This window comes from Chenopodium quinoa, unplaced genomic scaffold (genome assembly GCF_001683475.1).
Source record: "Chenopodium quinoa cultivar QQ74 unplaced genomic scaffold, ASM168347v1, whole genome shotgun sequence".
Lineage (NCBI taxonomy): Eukaryota > Viridiplantae > Streptophyta > Magnoliopsida > Caryophyllales > Amaranthaceae > Chenopodium > Chenopodium quinoa.
Genome location: NW_018744616.1, coordinates 1,230,901 through 1,247,887, shown reverse-complemented (window position 1 = coordinate 1,247,887; position 16,987 = coordinate 1,230,901). Strand labels below are relative to the sequence as shown.

General features: G+C 39.2%; 1 protein-coding gene across 6 annotated transcripts; it reads right to left on the bottom strand.

Moving 5' to 3' along the window:
- Positions 1–797: 797 nt before the first annotated feature.
- LOC110700028 (F-box protein SKIP24-like) lies at positions 798–6,488 on the bottom strand. Of its 6 annotated transcripts, XR_002507075.1 has the most exons (7): positions 6,102–6,487; positions 5,830–6,003; positions 5,123–5,285; positions 4,883–5,024; positions 1,326–1,624; positions 1,164–1,251; positions 798–1,014 (listed from the first exon to the last, which is right to left on the bottom strand). XR_002507075.1 is itself a non-coding variant. In XM_021877520.1 (5 exons), the coding sequence occupies exons 1-5, from the start codon at positions 6,359–6,361 to the stop codon at positions 1,596–1,598; spliced, it is 768 nt and encodes a 255-aa protein (XP_021733212.1). In that variant the 5' UTR covers positions 6,362–6,487; the 3' UTR covers positions 798–1,595. The 6 variants fall into 6 exon arrangements, 3 of the variants coding, with proteins under 3 accessions (XP_021733212.1, XP_021733213.1, XP_021733211.1); XR_002507073.1 differs by having other exon boundaries at positions 1,164–1,624; XR_002507074.1 differs by having other exon boundaries at positions 798–1,251.
- Between the last annotated feature and the right edge of the window lie 10,499 nt (positions 6,489–16,987).

The window sequence follows — 16,987 nt, the reverse complement described above, 5'->3', positions numbered from 1 at the left end:
GTAAAAAATTTACACTGAATTTTTGTGGATATTTAGAATACAAGATTATTTGTGGTTGGATTACGATTATTAAAATAACTGTGTAAGAGTTAACCTTGATGCATTATATGAGCATATAATTTCAGTTAACTTCATAATGCCCAATTTTCTTTAATACAAGGCTTACAAGAAGTTGCCAATTTCCACAAAATATCAACACTTCTATTTTGTTCCCTCCATTTTTTCCCCCAATTTCAAGCTGATTCACTATTAAAAACTCATCATTATTGCAGTCTTTCTTCAATTCCTTCCTATTTTCGTCTTTCCACTCCTTTTAAATCATTAGCTCGTACCAAGTGCCGCGACACGCTTGAGTCCTCGTGACAGATTTATTGATGGTCTTTCTGCTTCAAATTTATTCAAAGAAGAAATTGCACAAAGTATGTACAAGTTTTCATGAACATAATCTGCCTAATGGTGAAAATATATAAGCTCCAACATCAATCTGCTTTCCTGAATCTGCATCCACTAAAAATCATCTCTTAACAATAGCTCAACTGCCATGAAAGATCTGGAATGGCATATGGAAACTTAACATCTTTCGACGCCAGTATTAGTAGCCTAGTTGCTGTAAGACTTATAAGCTGCCTCTGATATTTCATCATTTTTGAGCTTAGTTGTTTACATGGAGGACCTGGAGGACCGCCTCTGCTTCTCATAGATGCACAATCTGATTGCAGCACCAGAGAATGCTATCTACAGACTTTCAGCTACTGGCTGTTGTCAAAAAAAAAAAAAAAAAAAAAAAAAAAAAAAAAAAAAAAAAAAAAAAAAAAAAAACTTTCAGCTACTGCATGAAAGGCCGGGGCTATCTCAAGGATAAAACCTGTCACCTTGGTAGCCTACAGAGGAGTCCTTACAATCATTGGCTAATTGCACCGAATTCAACTCAATTCTCTAGAACTCTTTTGTTGATAATAACAATAACCATAAAGACGAGGGAGTAATACGTAAATGATAATGCACTTCCTCAACCTGTCCAAGTTACAAAAATCCGTACTCATAAATACAAAAGTTTCACAGATTGAAAGTTGTATTTATAATAATAATCTGATAAATCATGGATGAGTAAAATTTACAAGTATTTATTGTTGGGAGATAAAAGTTATCAACACAAATCTTACAACAAATTACTGTGATGCACAGGTACATCGAAGTAAAGCACTTTCCCGTACCGGGGACATATTGGGGATGTGTATGCCGAAGTGTAGCCTACAAACACGACTAGTATAATGGGAATTTTGCAGTTGGCATCTTTATCATTAATCAGGTATAAATTTGCTAACCTGCATGTCCACATATCACAAACAAGCAATGGTTGTAGTGACTTTCTAGATTCACTTTATGCTTGGGTACAGGCCTTATTGCTCCAGAAAATACTGTTGGGTAGAAATATGCTTCAACAGGACCAATTCGAAGCTAAGCTCCAGTTACTTCCAAAGACCCTACGTATATGCATTGCACCCCGCAATGCATAAATAAACCCATTATGGATCAATCGACCACCTAACGAACGGACCTATAACAAGTTTGTGGTACCATCCTGAATCAACCCCTTACAACTTCCAATTGTGTTCATCATCTGCTAGAAAATGAAAAAATGCAACACAAGTTAACAGTGTTCACTTCCTTATCTTTTGTGCATGTTTGATATGCTGCATGAAAACAGAAACAGGAAAACGTAGAAATACAATTACCCAAATGTTTAGATAACATAGAAACAATAAAAGAAAAAGGTTTCCACCAAGTTCTATTGAAAGTCTAAGTCTCCAGTTTCCATGATGAAAATATGAACTTTATGAGAGTCTTAAAATATCAAAACATGTTTGTTGGAGGGGGAAAGATTATTTAAGAGTTATTTCCTACAGAAATAATCAAGACTACAAACAGAAGTTTGTATAAAGCATCGTTCTGAATCTCAGGGACCGACCAGCAACGTTTCTGCAACACTCTTGCATTAACATACAAAGTCTAGGTAAACTTAGATGGACTTGCAATCGCCTAGGTAAACTTAGATGGAATCGCAATCAACTTTGGGTTCTAGTATTGATATCTTGAGCACTAGATAGGCTTCAATGAAAGTAACACAAATTTATTTTTCAAAAAGGTCTACCATAAACATAGCCATGAGCTTAGTCTATATAGCCTTACAGCTTACCTTATGTCTCCGAGTAGTAGTAGGATAACAAACCCCAAAAATAAATAGGACCTAAAAGCCCAAAGTCTAATTAAACAACTTGGAAACCAACTATATGGTCCTTGTCAACTAAAAACCAGGTAGCTTCTAAATGCAACAGATAAAATAATGGCTAAGATAACTAAATTGTAACAAGTAACTCATAAGACGAAGGTAGACTATCCATTTGATTTCAACCCCTAAAATCAAAGTATCAAGCATTATAGTTATTGGTTCATAAGACAAAGAAACATAACCTTCAAGAACAAAAAACGTTTTCCTGGAATGTGTAGTCCTGGGAGGTATAGTATCGTCATTCTCTTCAATAATAGCAGCTATCACTCCACCATGTGTACAGGCAGACCATAATTATCACTTACCAGGGGCATAATATCAAATGTGTTTTATGTGATAAATGTTAAGTTAAAGGATATTAATTTATAGGGCTGGACTAAGGCTCCATTTGGTAGGGCGTAAAACATTTTCACTGAAAAGTGTTTTCCCATTTTACATTGTTTGGTTTGGTGTAAAACATTAAAATGTAAAATTTGGGGTGGAAATACATTTTCCCCCCAATTTAGAAGGAAAACATTTTTCCCCCAATTTAGAAGGAAAACATTTTCCATCACAAGTGGAGGGAAAACATTTTCCCTCACAATTGAAGTAAATGATTTTCAGTTCAACTAAACAATGAAAAATGCTTAAAATGGAAAATCATTTTACATGCAACCAAACAACGAAAAACCTTCATAAACATGAATTTTTCAATGTAAAAGGTTTTCCATGAAAAATTATTTTCATCTAAAGACGTTTTACACCCTACCAAAAGGGGCCTAAATGAATTCAATGAAACATTAACACTGCCTTTCTTTCCCTTGTAGCGCACCATCTTGACTTAAAATATTCATACTCTCCCTTGACCTATGTATTGTGATTTATACGTAAGGAAAGACATAATTTTGTTGAATTTGTTTAGATTCTGCTAGGAATCAGATTAATCTAAACAGAAAATCAATTAGCCCCATTGATAGATTGTATTGATGATTCAACCAACAATACCACTACTTCTTTCGAGAGGAAGGATTCTCTCACAGTGTTTACTTCTCACAAATTTTTGCATAATTCTTCCCACTTACAACTTCTCTATTTGTTACATGATTCTAACAAACTGCCTTCCAGCTAAGAGAGAATAACAAACTAATTCTCAAATTACTTAATTGCCCAGAATCTCTAATAGACTTCATTATAGAATTCCAGCTCATCCTTCAAGTTGCTGCTGCACCAGCCTTGGGCTTCCTTCAAGCATAAGAGATCAGGGGCCTGGACTGTTGATTGGGCTGACTCCTTGCAGATTCTTCCCTTTTAATACTTAAGGAGAAAGAAGGTCAACACCGGAAAAATATATACTTCCTCCTTTATATTTTTTTCAATCGTAAAGTTTGAAATTTTACACTATTTATTCACACTCCTTTAATCATCTTTTGTGATTTATATGTTAGAAAAACTATAGTCATGTGGGATCTTGATAGATTTGTCTCGAAATACACTTTCATAACATCAACATTTTATAATGTTTACAACACAACTTAAGATATTTGAGTTATAGAATGTGCATTTGCAAGCGTGCTCCAACTTTGTGACTAAAAAACGGACAACGCATATTTTTATTTGGCGAGAAATTCACATTAGGTTATTTCTAAACCCTATAACAAAATAACTTAAAGAAAAATATCAAAGCAGAGGTCTTTCCTCACATGTTATCCAGATCAACTGCTACTCTGTACAAAAGGTGTTTCAAACTTTCAATTCAGGAAAAAAAAACAGCAAATTAAGAAGATGATTATGAATCTACTTTTCGGTGGTTATTTGTGACATAAATCCATACTCTCAATTCGAAATCACCAGTATTGAGTATTCTCTCACTTTCTTCTCACTATGCCTCACACCAAGCCAAGCTGATACGATTCATCCATCCAACATAGGGCGTGATTTATATATTTTAAGATTCTTTTTTAGTTTTAGAGGCAAAGCCAACATTTTAGAGTGCAGCAATTACAGTTGTGTCAAGAAAGAGTGCGGGCTAAGGAATAGGGGAGAAATGACCTTAACTCAATGAATGGAAGTTTCCAGCTGAACACCCGATACTAACACCCTCTACAGCAATACCTCCTAAACAATTCAATATCTTTTTAAAAGTTGAATCAAATGTGAGTTTCCTTTTGCTACCATTTGATGTGTTGAACTTTGATGACCATTAACAGTATTTAAGATTTTTGATATTCTCGGGGAAGGAGTACATTCAAAGAAGCTGAGCTTTTGAGTCATCTACAACAAGGCAAATTTTACCTGGTAAGAGATACTAGCTGGAAAAAAGTGAAATGAGAAAGGTTAATTTAGATTTATATGGCCTATCTAATACTGAAAGCATACACAAAAGTACTCACACACGAGGATAAGGGATATATGAGAGATTAATTGATATCTGCCACAGAGGCAGCTGCTCATACGGAAAGACCCAAAAAAAAAAATAAGTCGCAGCAGAAATAAAATCTTAAGCTAGATTTGCATTATATGATGGCAGAAATGAAAGCACAAAGTTGATCATCAAAAGAATCATCAGAAATAAATAGAAAGTGACAAAACACAATACTCGTATACAACTCTAACCTGAGATGTGTGTTTTCAACTTCTTCCTCTTAGCACTAGGTTCACCAACTCTCCTCTCGTCTACCGAAACATTTTGCAAGGGATGATACCTCATTAAACTTAGCTGTTCCTTTGCTACCTCAAGCCTTCGCTTTTCATCTCTCTAATAACAAACAAAAACAAGTTCATGGCAACCACTTTAAAGCCTTTCATTAACAAAAACAACTCATGCTTTTGATGCAACAAAAGATCAACTCTTACATAATTCTTCTCATGCACAATAAGATGCTGCTTACAAAGCTTCAATTCCATCTCAAGTGCATTGATACGCAAATCAACCGGAACAGCACATTGCTCCACTATTTCCTTCTGTCTTCCCCGAACAACCTCCGGCTGCCACACATTCAAAGCTACCGAAGCTTGCCTAGAAAACGCCAAGCAACCCAATACAGTCAATCAATTGCCCATAATTAATCACAACAAACGATGCAAGTCCAGGAAAAATGAAGAACTGCTAAAGAAATCGATAAACATCGAATCACAGCACTACCGAAAACTCGGTTTGCACAATTCCTCGCCCTTTCTCACTTGCTCTAATTCACAATTGACTACAAAATCTATTTAATACTACAGATATTTCGTTGCCACAGTTCGATTAATTAGCTAATATTGTTTTTAATTTGATTCAATTATTTCAATCAAAAAATTAAACATGTAATTAATCACAACAAACGATGCAAGTAGGAAAAATGAAGAACTACTAAAGAAATCGATAAACATCGAATCACAGCATTTGCACAATTCTTCATTCCATAGCCCTTTCTCACCTGCTCTAATACACAATTGAATACAAAATCTACTTAATACTACATATTTTTTGTTGCCACATTTCGCTTAATTGGTTAATACTGTTTCTAATTTGATTCAACAATTTCAATCAAATAACAAAACAAGAAATTGATCATTACCTGACTCTACGCAGATTCGACAACTCGAAAGCAACCGCCTTCATTCTATTACTTTCTTCAACCAAACGAGTTCGCAATTCCTCGATCCTTCTAGAATTCTCAGTAATCCGACTCTCAATTCTAAGCACAGCTCGCTTATGAGCAGCAACTCTTTTCGCCTTATCTTTCTCATACCTAAAATTTTCACAATTCAATAATCAATTGAATTCTAAACCATAGATTTGAAAATTCCAAACAATTCAATTGAAAACCCTAGATTTTGAGGCAGAGACCAAGATTTGTAGAGTGATTTGGGGGAAATTGAAGAAGATGAATTGTTGTTGTTGTTGTTGGTGGTGAGGCGAAGAGGGAAGTCGGAGGAGAGCAAAGAGGACCAAAGTGAGGGTTCGTTGGATAATCGATGAAGGCGTTTGCAGGTGATTGCGGTGCAGCACAACTCTTTGAAGGTGAAACCATTGTTGTTGTGTTTGTTTGAAGGTTTCACTCCCATTTCCAGAATTTTCCGCCATAGTTCTTCAGGAAGCTCCGCCATTGTTGAACTGACTTGCTTATTCGAGTTGTATTTCAAAGAGACATGTGTTGTGATCCGTAGGTAGCACAAAACTCTAGCTAAGATCAAAATGACTTGATGCTTAATTGCTTAAACAGAATACGGGAATAAATATTGAAGGTTGAAACAAAATTAAAAAGAGGGCTCTTATGACTCGACTCTAATAAGAGTCCGTTCACTTCAGCTTAATTTCATTTCACTTCAATTCAGTTCCTAATTTTCATATGTCACAAAATATTCATTTCAACTAAGTGCACTTCAACTCTAATGAGTTCAGTTCATTCCAATTCAGTTAAATAAATGTGAACATACCCTAAATTAGGATAGTTAGACAAGAGAATAATGTATTTAAAAAAATAATAAAATAATTAAAACTAGATTAGGTCTCGTGTCATACACGGTTATTTCATTAAATCTAACAATAAAAAGAAAAAAATTGTATTAAAAAGAATTTTTTAGAAAATAACAAAAAAAAAAAAATTGATTTTAACACACAACAACAACAACAACAACAAAACCTTTGCCTATAACTGAAGGGATTGTGTCTTCGACAAGTGCAATTACTAGATACATGAAGGATCACTATTATGGAGATAATAAGTTCATTCTCTTGGGTCGTCATCATCTGTTGCTAGATTATGAGCGATGATCTTTGGACTGGTCAAATAGTCCAAAGCTCGCTAGAATGGATCATATGAGGTTACACACAAGGGTATTGAGTTAAGCAAGTTAGAGACCCATTAATGGGCCTCATGAGCAATTAACTAATCATGAAAAGGATTGGGCTAATGTAGTTTGATTGGAATTAGGATTTGGGCTTTGTCATAGACTCTTATTTAGAGATGAGATCTATAAATAACACTCATGCCTAGGGTTGATAAATTAAGTCACAATTAACTTACAGTGAATTGTGAATCTAAGCAACCAAATCCCAAAAGCCCTAATCTCCCCTCAAACTCACGGCACTCTCTTCCCCCCCCCCTAGACTCAAGGCCGGCCACCCCTAGTGGCACGTGTGGTGGTTCGTGGTGGTTTGTGATTAGTTCGTTGTTCGTTCTTCTCCGTAGAAGGTCAATTGAAGGGTTCAATTGCAACTAACTAGCATTAGTGGAGGTCTTAATCCGTGCCCGTGGACCAAGTAGAGGAATCATGCTAGGGGTTCTTTATCTCCCTTGTTCTTGCTCAATCACACGTGGAATCACGCTTTAAAGGTATAATTCTTACTTCTTTATGTGTTATGCATGAGATCCTTGGTTAGGTGCTTTATGAATGTGATTCATGTTTATTCCGCAATTAGTACCTATAATTTCCTACAATAACACCAAAATATATATATATATATATATATATATATATATATATATATATATATATATATATATATATATATATATATATATATATATATATATATATATATATATATATATATCAAAAATTTGATTTCACCATCTCATAACGGATTTTTGGATGTAATCCATTAGTGGGGCCATGATTGACACGTGACAAATATAATACTCTGTATTCGTATTATATATTAGTATATATAAATTATATATTTTAGGGAAATTATTAATGATACACCCAAGGTTCGAACTTTTATCAATGGTACACCAACTTAACTTTTGTTTATCAGCGGTACACCCAACTTTTCACACGATTATCAACCATACACTTAGCGTTAAACAAGCGTTAAGTTTTGTTTAATTTGATTTTTTAAACTTAAAAAATTCCCTCCCTTTTTTCCCTCTTAACTTTCCCTCCTTTATTAACTCTACCTCACCCACCCCCTCTTACTGTATATATAGTTTCCCTCCCTTCTGATTTTCCCTCTTCACTCTTTTCCTCTTTTTGTCGAAATTCCCTCTTCCTTTTCTGTTTTTTTTTTTTTTTTTTTTGCTTATCAATGTCTTCTTCTGGCATGGGTTCCTCTAGCAATAGAAATGGGAGGGGTTTGTGGTTCAAAGCAGTTAATTGCAACTATGACCCTTGAAGATCTGCTGATATCAGATTCTCAAGCTATGTTTCAAACCCTGAAAGACCCTACTACAAGTGCAGAGTGTGTGAAATCTTCATCTGGGTGAAGGAAGATCAGATGGTTAGTGACATAGCAGGTAGAGTGTCTAATACAGCTAAAGCTACAAGTGTTCAACTTATGAGGAGAGAATTTAATGAGTTTATGCACAAAACAGATGAATTTGTTGACTTTGTTAATTTGATGGTCAAAATTGCCATTGTTATGTATTTGGTGCTATTAGTGGTAGCTCTAAAATAATGTAATCCTATTGTATTTTGCTTAATGAATATCAAAAATAGCTAAGTCATTGCTGACTTTTTACTTCAATATTGCTGAACTTAATATCAATAAAAGCTTTTACAAGAAAATGTTCAGCAAATCCAAATGCATTACTTAATACACAAATACTACACAAAATAATCTACATTTGCCATTCATTGCATATGTCCAAAGCTTATAGTACCAAATTCATTGTGAAAAGCATAATTAAAAAAGATGAAATTAAAATTGATTGTCAAAAGGTACTATAGACAAAAACCAACCCAAAGTATCAATACACAAAAAACTGAGCATTTGGAAGCATCCAGCATGAATACACTAAGTTTGGGACTGTTGTGAACCACCAAGCATCAAGCTATGCATCTAAGTTTGGGACTGTGACTGGCTGAGAGGGGGCTGACTCTGCATTTGTAAAGCATCAAGCAATGTTTCCATCTGTTGTGCAGCCTCTTTGTTGGTGGGACCGCCCTTACATGTCCTAGAATTATGACCAAAAGATCCACTGTAGCTACACTTGACTGTCCTTGATCTTTTCCCAGGTTGTTCCTCCCCTTCTTCTATTCTTACTGGGCCTACCAATCCCTCTTTTCATTTTTGGAGGGTCGATGTGAGGGAATGCATCCATGCTTGGTCACTGACTCATATTAGGCACTGGATTTATGTGGTGGTTGTAGAGTTGCTTGTATGTTTTCACAGAATACCAAGAGCTGATGTAGTTGTATGGATCAACATTTTCATGGACCATTACCCTGATGGCATGCCTTGAAGGTATCCCAGATAGCTACCAAGCACCACAAGAGCATATCTTGCTGTTCAAGCTCAATGGGAACTAAGATTTGCCCTCATGTACCTTATATTCTTTTGGACAGGATGGGTATGCTTTGAAAGTGGTGGTTGCCTTCTTGATGTCCTTCATCTTCAATTCTTAGCTATCTTAGGACACACATCATCATTATTCCAAGACTTTGATTTCTCATGCCTAGTTGACATCCTGACCATACACACCCTTCTAATTTCTATGATAAGAAACAAGATCAATAATTTAGCATATATTAGCATATATAAGTAAAAATGAATCAAAGGTTTTGGATTATACCTTCTAGCAGAGTTAAGACAGGTCTGCACCTATCAACCCCAAGAGTTGAGTTAAAACTCTCCACAAAGTTTGATGTGTTTGAGTCATTACAAACATTTGGATCAAACTTGTGTTTGCTCCATCTAGACTGATCACCAATGTTAGCAAACCACTTCATCACCTCTTCACCTCCCTCCTTTTGAAGCTTCTCCATGGCTTTTCTGAGGCTGAATTTGTTGGTTGCATTACAGGCCCTCCAGAACAGGATATACATTAATGGTCCTAGGAAGAGCGTTTTGAAATTTCTACTAAGGTGTCTACATCAATACCTTCTCCTAGCTGCAGGCCAAACTTGCTTCAAAGCTATGTCAACACCATGCAAGAACAATTTCAAACTAGTTATTCAAAGTCTAAGTCTGTTTGCAACCGTTTAATATAATTTGAAAAATAAGTACCTTTTATCTATTAGATATTATAGTCCAATATAATCTTTTCTTTCTAAGTGTTGAACAAGGTTGTACAGGTGCCAAAAGAAGTATGACTAGCTTTCCTTATCTTTAGCACTGACTACAGCATAAGCAACTGGGAAAATTTCATTGTTTGGGTCAATTGCAACAACAGAAAGCAACATAACCCTATAGTTTCCCTTCAAATGTGCCCCATCAACACTAATTAGTGGCCTACAACTACTTTAGAGACCCTTCCACTGCCCAGCAAAAGAAATGAACATGCTGCTAAATAAGTTTACTCTTGGGATGCTCTCACTCAAATACCATGCTACAAATGCTGCTAATTCTGGGTTAGTACTCTTGATCACCTCTGCATATGTTGGTAAGTGAGTGTAAGACTCATCATGCCCTCCAAACAAGACATCTCTCACATACCTCTTCAATCTGTATAAAGAAGCTTGCTTCATGTATATGTCATACCTTTGAAATAATAGCTCATTCAAAGCTTTCCCAAAGATATCTGGATTAGCCTTGATTTCCTTCATCACTTTATATGCAACCTACTTTACAATGCACATTGGGTTGTATGTCTCCAAACCCCTACATGTGTGCATATCAGGCCATATCTTCTTTATAGCTAGCCCATGTTCTGCCATCTAGGAGCTTGCTTGCATGTAATCTCCAGCCATAACATTCAGCATAGCAGGTGACTGTATACCTCCTATTGTCTGCAAACACAACATTCAAGGATGGAAAACCCCTCTTGAATAGCATAGTCCTTCAATGTGTCTTTCAAATTACCCTTATCAATGAAAAGCATACAAGGTTTCAACTGAATTTTCCCAAAATCCACTACTAGAAAACATGCAAATAACGACGGAATTTTTTCGTCGGAAACACCCTAAATTCCGTCGGAAATGGGGTTTCCGACGAAATTTCCGTCGTAACGGGTCGTCGGAATACATATTGTAGGAAAACCAGCTTTTCCGACGAAATTTCCGTCGGAAACACTATTCCGACAGAATTTCATCTGTCGGCAGGGATTTTCAGGCCAGTGAAAATCCGTCGGAAAATTCCGACGGAATATAATCCGCCGGAAATTTTCGACGGAAATTCCGTCGTAAAAATGTTTCAAAAAAACAAAAAAAAAACAGCCACCCACCACCCCACACCACCAGTCCCCCCCATCCAGACCCAACCACAACCACACACCACCACCCCACACCACCAGTCTTCCCCCCATCCGGACCCAACCACAACCACACACCACCACCCAACACCACCAGTCTTCCCCCCATCCGGACCCAACCACAACCCACACCACCACACACCACCACCGACCCTATCCCACCACCATACACCACCACCGACACCACCACAACAAAAAATTAGCCCCAAAAACCATAAAATACCCCCAAAAACCGTAAATTAACCCAAAAAAAAAAAATTACACAACTAAAGCAAGAAATAACACACAAAACCAGTAGATCTATATATTTAATCAAAATTTCATAAAATAAAACGATGTTTAATCAACAAAAATTAAATCAACTATATAAGTATACAATTATCTATTTAAATTTACAATTTATCATTACAATAACATATAAAATTAACTAGATCTACGAATCTATCCTAAATTAAAACAAGATCTACCAAAAAAGACGGTGGTTGTTGGGTTTGATATTGATGCAGCCCGATTGTTGGTGTTGCGAATCTGTTGCGCGCGATTGATGTTGGTGGTGGTGTGTTGTTGCGGTTGTTGTTGTCGGTTGGTGGTGGTGTGTTGTTGCGAATCTCGTTGTTGTTATCGTTGTTTGATGTAGGTGAAGAGAAAAGAAACGAAGGAGAGAGAAAGGGCGGTGAAGAGAAGAAGAAAGGAAAGAGAAGGAGAAGAGAAGAGGGGAGAACGAAGGAGAAGAGAAGAGGGGAGAACGAAGGAGAAGAAGGATAACAGAGGACTGAGAAAGGGGGAACGAAGGAGGGGAGAGAGAGAAGGAGAGAGCAAAAACTTAGAGAGAGAAAGAGAGGCGGAAATAACAAAGGGGGAAGGGGCTGCTTTAGGGTTTGGGAATTTAAGTATAATTTTTTTAATTATTTTCCGACGGAAAATTCCGTCGAAAATTGTAAATTACGACGGAAAATTCCGTCGTAATTTTCCGACGGACTATAATTCCGTCGGAAATTGTAAATTCCGACGAAAAATTCCGTCGGAACTTTCCGACGGACTATAATTCCGTCGAAAATTGTAAATTACGACGAAAAATTCCGTCGGAAATTAAAATTTCCGACGGAATTTATATTCGTCTGAAATCCGTCGGAAATTTCACTTTTTGCGACGGAAATTCGGGTCCGTCGGAACAAGTCCGTCGTAATTTGCTTGTTTTCTAGTAGTGATTCTTCATACATTTCTCCATTTCTGTATAGCTTGTTGAAGTAGCTATCATCATCATCAGATTCAATATATCCATGCCAATTCCCAGGCTCCCAATTGTCTTCAACATGTGGAACCTCCCTATGTTTTTCCTAATCCTTCTTTTTTTCCTTTTCTTCCCCCTCCTCCTCCTCTTCTTCCTCCTCCTCCTCTTCTTCCTCATCCTTCTTTTTCTCCTTTTCTTTCCCCTCCTCCTCTTCTTCCTCATCCTCTTCTTCTTCCTCATCATGCTCTTTGTTGTCAATCTCCTCTTTTTTTCATCTTCCTCTTTTTTTTTATCATCCAAATCCTCTATTTTCAAATCTTCATCATCATTCAAATTGACAGTTTTAGGGTCAACTGCATCATCTTCTTGATTAGTTTTAGGATATGTTTCAGAATTTTTATGTTGCTCCTCCCATGTTGACAGAAACACACTAGATACATCTCTTAAATCATCATAAAGCCTGACTATTTATTCCATAGCCCTTTATACTTTAGGATCTTCCATTAGCCTTTGTGTTTCAGAAACCTGTTTAGAATTTGATGAAGACACATTCATTTGTTGTTGCTTCATCTTCTCCCCTAAGGTAGCTGATTAGGGGATTTTGCTCCCACCAATCAGAATGCGCCACGTGGGCCAACCAGGTCCTGCCAAGTGTCCCCCAGTTGGAACTGTCAGGGCTTGCCACGTGGCACGCGCTTATTCGTCCACCTTGGACCTGTTATGTCATGACATGTGGCATACTCCATGCCTAATGGAGAAACCGGCCACCCAGGCCCAACTTCCGAGGGAAGCCCAATCAGCCCTAGGTTAACCTAAACCTAGGATGGGCACGTTTCCCAAGGTTATAAATACCTCCCTTAATCCTCATTAAGGAGGAGGACAGAAAAAACACATTAATTACACACAGTAATAACCGGCTGATCTCGCTAACAAAGCAGATTACCTACATTAATCACTCTCACCTAGAGAGACCCAATCACTTTAATTTCCGCATTAATTACTCCTTAATCAAGTACTAACTTGACCGTTGGAGGCGGAGCTCCCAGGAGTCTCCGTTATTTTGCAGGTACAGGCGTCCGGTTCCAGTCTCGGAATTGTAACTCTCCCGCAGGACATCAGAAAAACCCGAAACATTTGGCGCCGTCTGTGGGGAGAGTACTTCTGAGATGGCATCCAAGTCTGTACCGACTCCTGAAGAGAGGCGTCCCCTAGACGACCCTCAAGTCCATTCGGACCATGATACCGAGAGTGAATTTGAAGTTGAAGCTCACATAGCTTCAGACGGGACCCTAAGGGCCCGACGTACCCGTCATACCGAAAGGAGGGAACGAGAACATCTTCAAACAGGAAGCGAGCCAGCAGGCGCACCGCCTGTTCGGCAACAGCCGACTGATGGGTCTGCTCCCATCACAAGGAACGAACTCATGACCTTCATGAGGGACTTCAAGGGAGAGATTCAAGAGTTGATCAACAAGAAGCCGCCTACTCAAGTCAAGGAGCAGTCGGCTAAGAAACCCTCCACTTCACTGAAGAGGAAGCCAGTTCAAGGGCGAGAGGCGACTCCTCATCCTAAATCTTGGAAGCGGGAGCCACCTGCCCTTGATTTCACAAAATTCCGTTATCCTACAGGAAATAGGAAACCTGTTCGTCATATTCAGGCGGACGGGTCGAAGAAAACATTCACAGACGCTCGGCTACTGCTAGAGCAGAAGAAGAGTGACCGATTGTCAGAGTCGGCCTCTACTTCAAACTTTCAAGATAGTCTGTGAAATGCCTCGATGAGGCATACTCAGTCGTTTCATGAGAGTCAGTCAGGCGGCACCTCCCGTCAGTCCGGCTTTCATAGCGACCAGGCGGTACCAAACTTACCATTTGTGCCGCAACAACAGTATTTTTTGCAGCCACCTCCGTTTGGTGGACCTGCAGCAAAAAACGTCCAACCTATGGACTGGCAGCTACGGTTGCTTAGACTTGGTGAACAGCCGTCGGCCTTCTCCAAGGAAATTACTGAAGCCGCTCAGCCGGTCAAAGTGAAAAATGTACTAGTAGGCGCCTATGACGGCACTACTAACCCAGAAGACCATCTGATGGCGTTCACCAACCTGATGTACCTTCAAGGGTTGGATGATCCCACTTGGTGCAAGTGTTTCCCAGCGACTCTCAAAGGAATCGCACAACAATGGTTCGGCAACCTGCCGACTGGTTGTGTAAATAGCTTCAGGACGCTTGCTTACTTGTTCACCTCCAACTTCGCCATGAACATCCCTGCGAAGAAAACGACCCTTGATTTGGGAACAATTCAGCAGGGCGAGAAGGAGGGGCTTCGTTCTTACATCAGGCGGTTTAACCTGATGAGAATACAGATTCAAGGGTTACCGGATGAGGTAGCCTATACTGACTTTTTCAGAGGTCTTAAAGACGGGTCTACCTTCAAATTTGATTTGGTTCGAAAGAGGGTGGCGACTCTTCAAGAGGCCTTGATTGAAGTAGAAGCCTATATACAGGCGACTGATCTTTGTACGGTAAAACAGTCGGACGGGAAAAGGTTCGACAAAAGAGAGGGACGACAGAAACAGTCGTCAAACAAAGATGAGAAAAGAAAAGAGGTCTGGGCGGCTGATTCCTCTAAACAGCCGACCCAGAAAAAGAAAAAAGAATTCAAACCATACTCCCCAAAGTATGCGTTTAACAAGGATAACCAGTTTATCCTAAAAGAAATCACGGGACGGATCTCAATTGAGAAGCCGGTCCCCATGAAGGGTTCTGCAAACAACCGGAACCAAGATAAATTCTGTGCTTATCATGATGATGTTGGTCATCACACCAATGACTGCATCAGTCTCATGCGGTATCTGGACCGCCTGGCTGAGCAAGGTGATCTTGCCACTTATGTCAAGAAATCTACGGGGAACACTTCCTCAAAAAAACAGTCGGCCAAAAAGAATCAACAGGCCGACAGCTCCGATACAGATGATGCAGTCGTCTACACCATTGCAGGCGGCTTCTCAGGAGGCGGCCCCACTATTAGGGGCAACAAAGACAATATCAGGCGGTTAGATGTAAATTCCGTTCACCAAGAACGGCCGTCCAAATATTCATTTCCTGAGATTGTCATCACTGAAGAAGATCTAGGAGGGGTAAGAGGGCCGCATGACGACCCTATCGTCATTGAATGTAAAGTGGCCAACCAGAGAGTTGGCCGAATCCTCATAGATACCGGAAGATCCTCAGATCTCATTAGTAGCAAATGTCTGTCGAAACTAAAATATCAGACTGATTGCATACATCCGGCCTCCCATCCTTTAGTAGGGTTTGGAGGAGGAGTCGTCCACCCACTGGGACGAGTGGATTTACCCCTCCGCCTGGGTGAAAAAGGGGAAGGTCGACACATGGTAGTCCGGTTCTTGGTAGTAGAAGAACTCTCGGTCTACAACATGATTCTGGGTCGACCAACCCTGAATAATTCCAAGGCTGTTATAATCCCATCTCTTATGTTGCTCAAGTTTGAGAGGGATAATGGAACAGTCGGCTCCCTAAGGGGAGATCAGAGGATGGCCCGAGAGTGCTATCTCTCGGATATCAAGCCCACTGTTATGGCCACTGGGTCAAGCGGTGAAAAAACAGACCTTGACAATGTCAAGGAGAGTGCGCCTGTTCAAGAAGCAGGCGGCAAGAAAAGAAAGGCATCCTAGACAGAGGCCGCAAGAAAAGAGAGAAAATAGCAATCATTGGCAGAGGAGCGGTCGGATGAGTTCCGTCCTCAGCCGGCTGGTGAGCATACGGACCTGATCTTAGACGACGCACGTCCTGACCGAACAGTCAAAGTTGGGACGACTGCTCTGAGAGACCTTGGTGACGACTTTCACAAATTATTGAAAGAATACAAGGACATCTTTGCATTCGAAGTCCATGAAATGCCAGGCATTAGTCCTGATCTGGCGGTACATAAACTGGCCGTGGATCCGAAAAAGAAGCCGGTACGGCAAAAGAAGCGGAACCATGGCGAAGAAAGAAGTCAGGCGGCAGCCGCCGAAGTTAAAAAATTACTTGATGCAGGGTTCATTCGGCAATGTTACTTCCCAGACTGGGTTGCAAATGTGGTGCTTGTTAAAAAGCCGAATGGCACCTTTACTTAAACAAGGCGTGCCCCAAAGACAGTTACCCTCTGCCTGAAATTGATAATCTGGTCGACTCAACAGCCGGCCATGCTTTGATGAGCTTTATGGACGCCTACTTTGGTTTCCATCAAATTCCTTTATGGAAGAAAGATCAGGAGAATACGGCCTTCGTCACTGATCAGGGGTTATACTGTTACACGGTCATGCCGTTTGGTCTTAAGAATGCCCCGGCTACCTTCCAGCGAATGAT

What these genes read in the sequence shown, in the direction of transcription:
- LOC110700028 (XM_021877519.1), bottom strand. Translation starts at nt 6,361, where the DNA reads ATGGCGGAGCTTCCTGAAGAACTATGGCGGAAAATTCTGGAAATGGGA. An exon ending in TTGTGCATGAGAAGAATTAT is followed by an intron (nt 5,025 to 5,122) that starts GTAAGAGTTGAT and finishes GTTTGTTATTAG; the next exon opens with AGAGATGAAAAGCGAAGGCT. An exon ending in GTTGAAAACACACATCTCAG is followed by an intron (nt 1,695 to 4,882) that starts GTTAGAGTTGTA and finishes GTTTTCATGCAG; the next exon opens with CATATCAAACATGCACAAAA.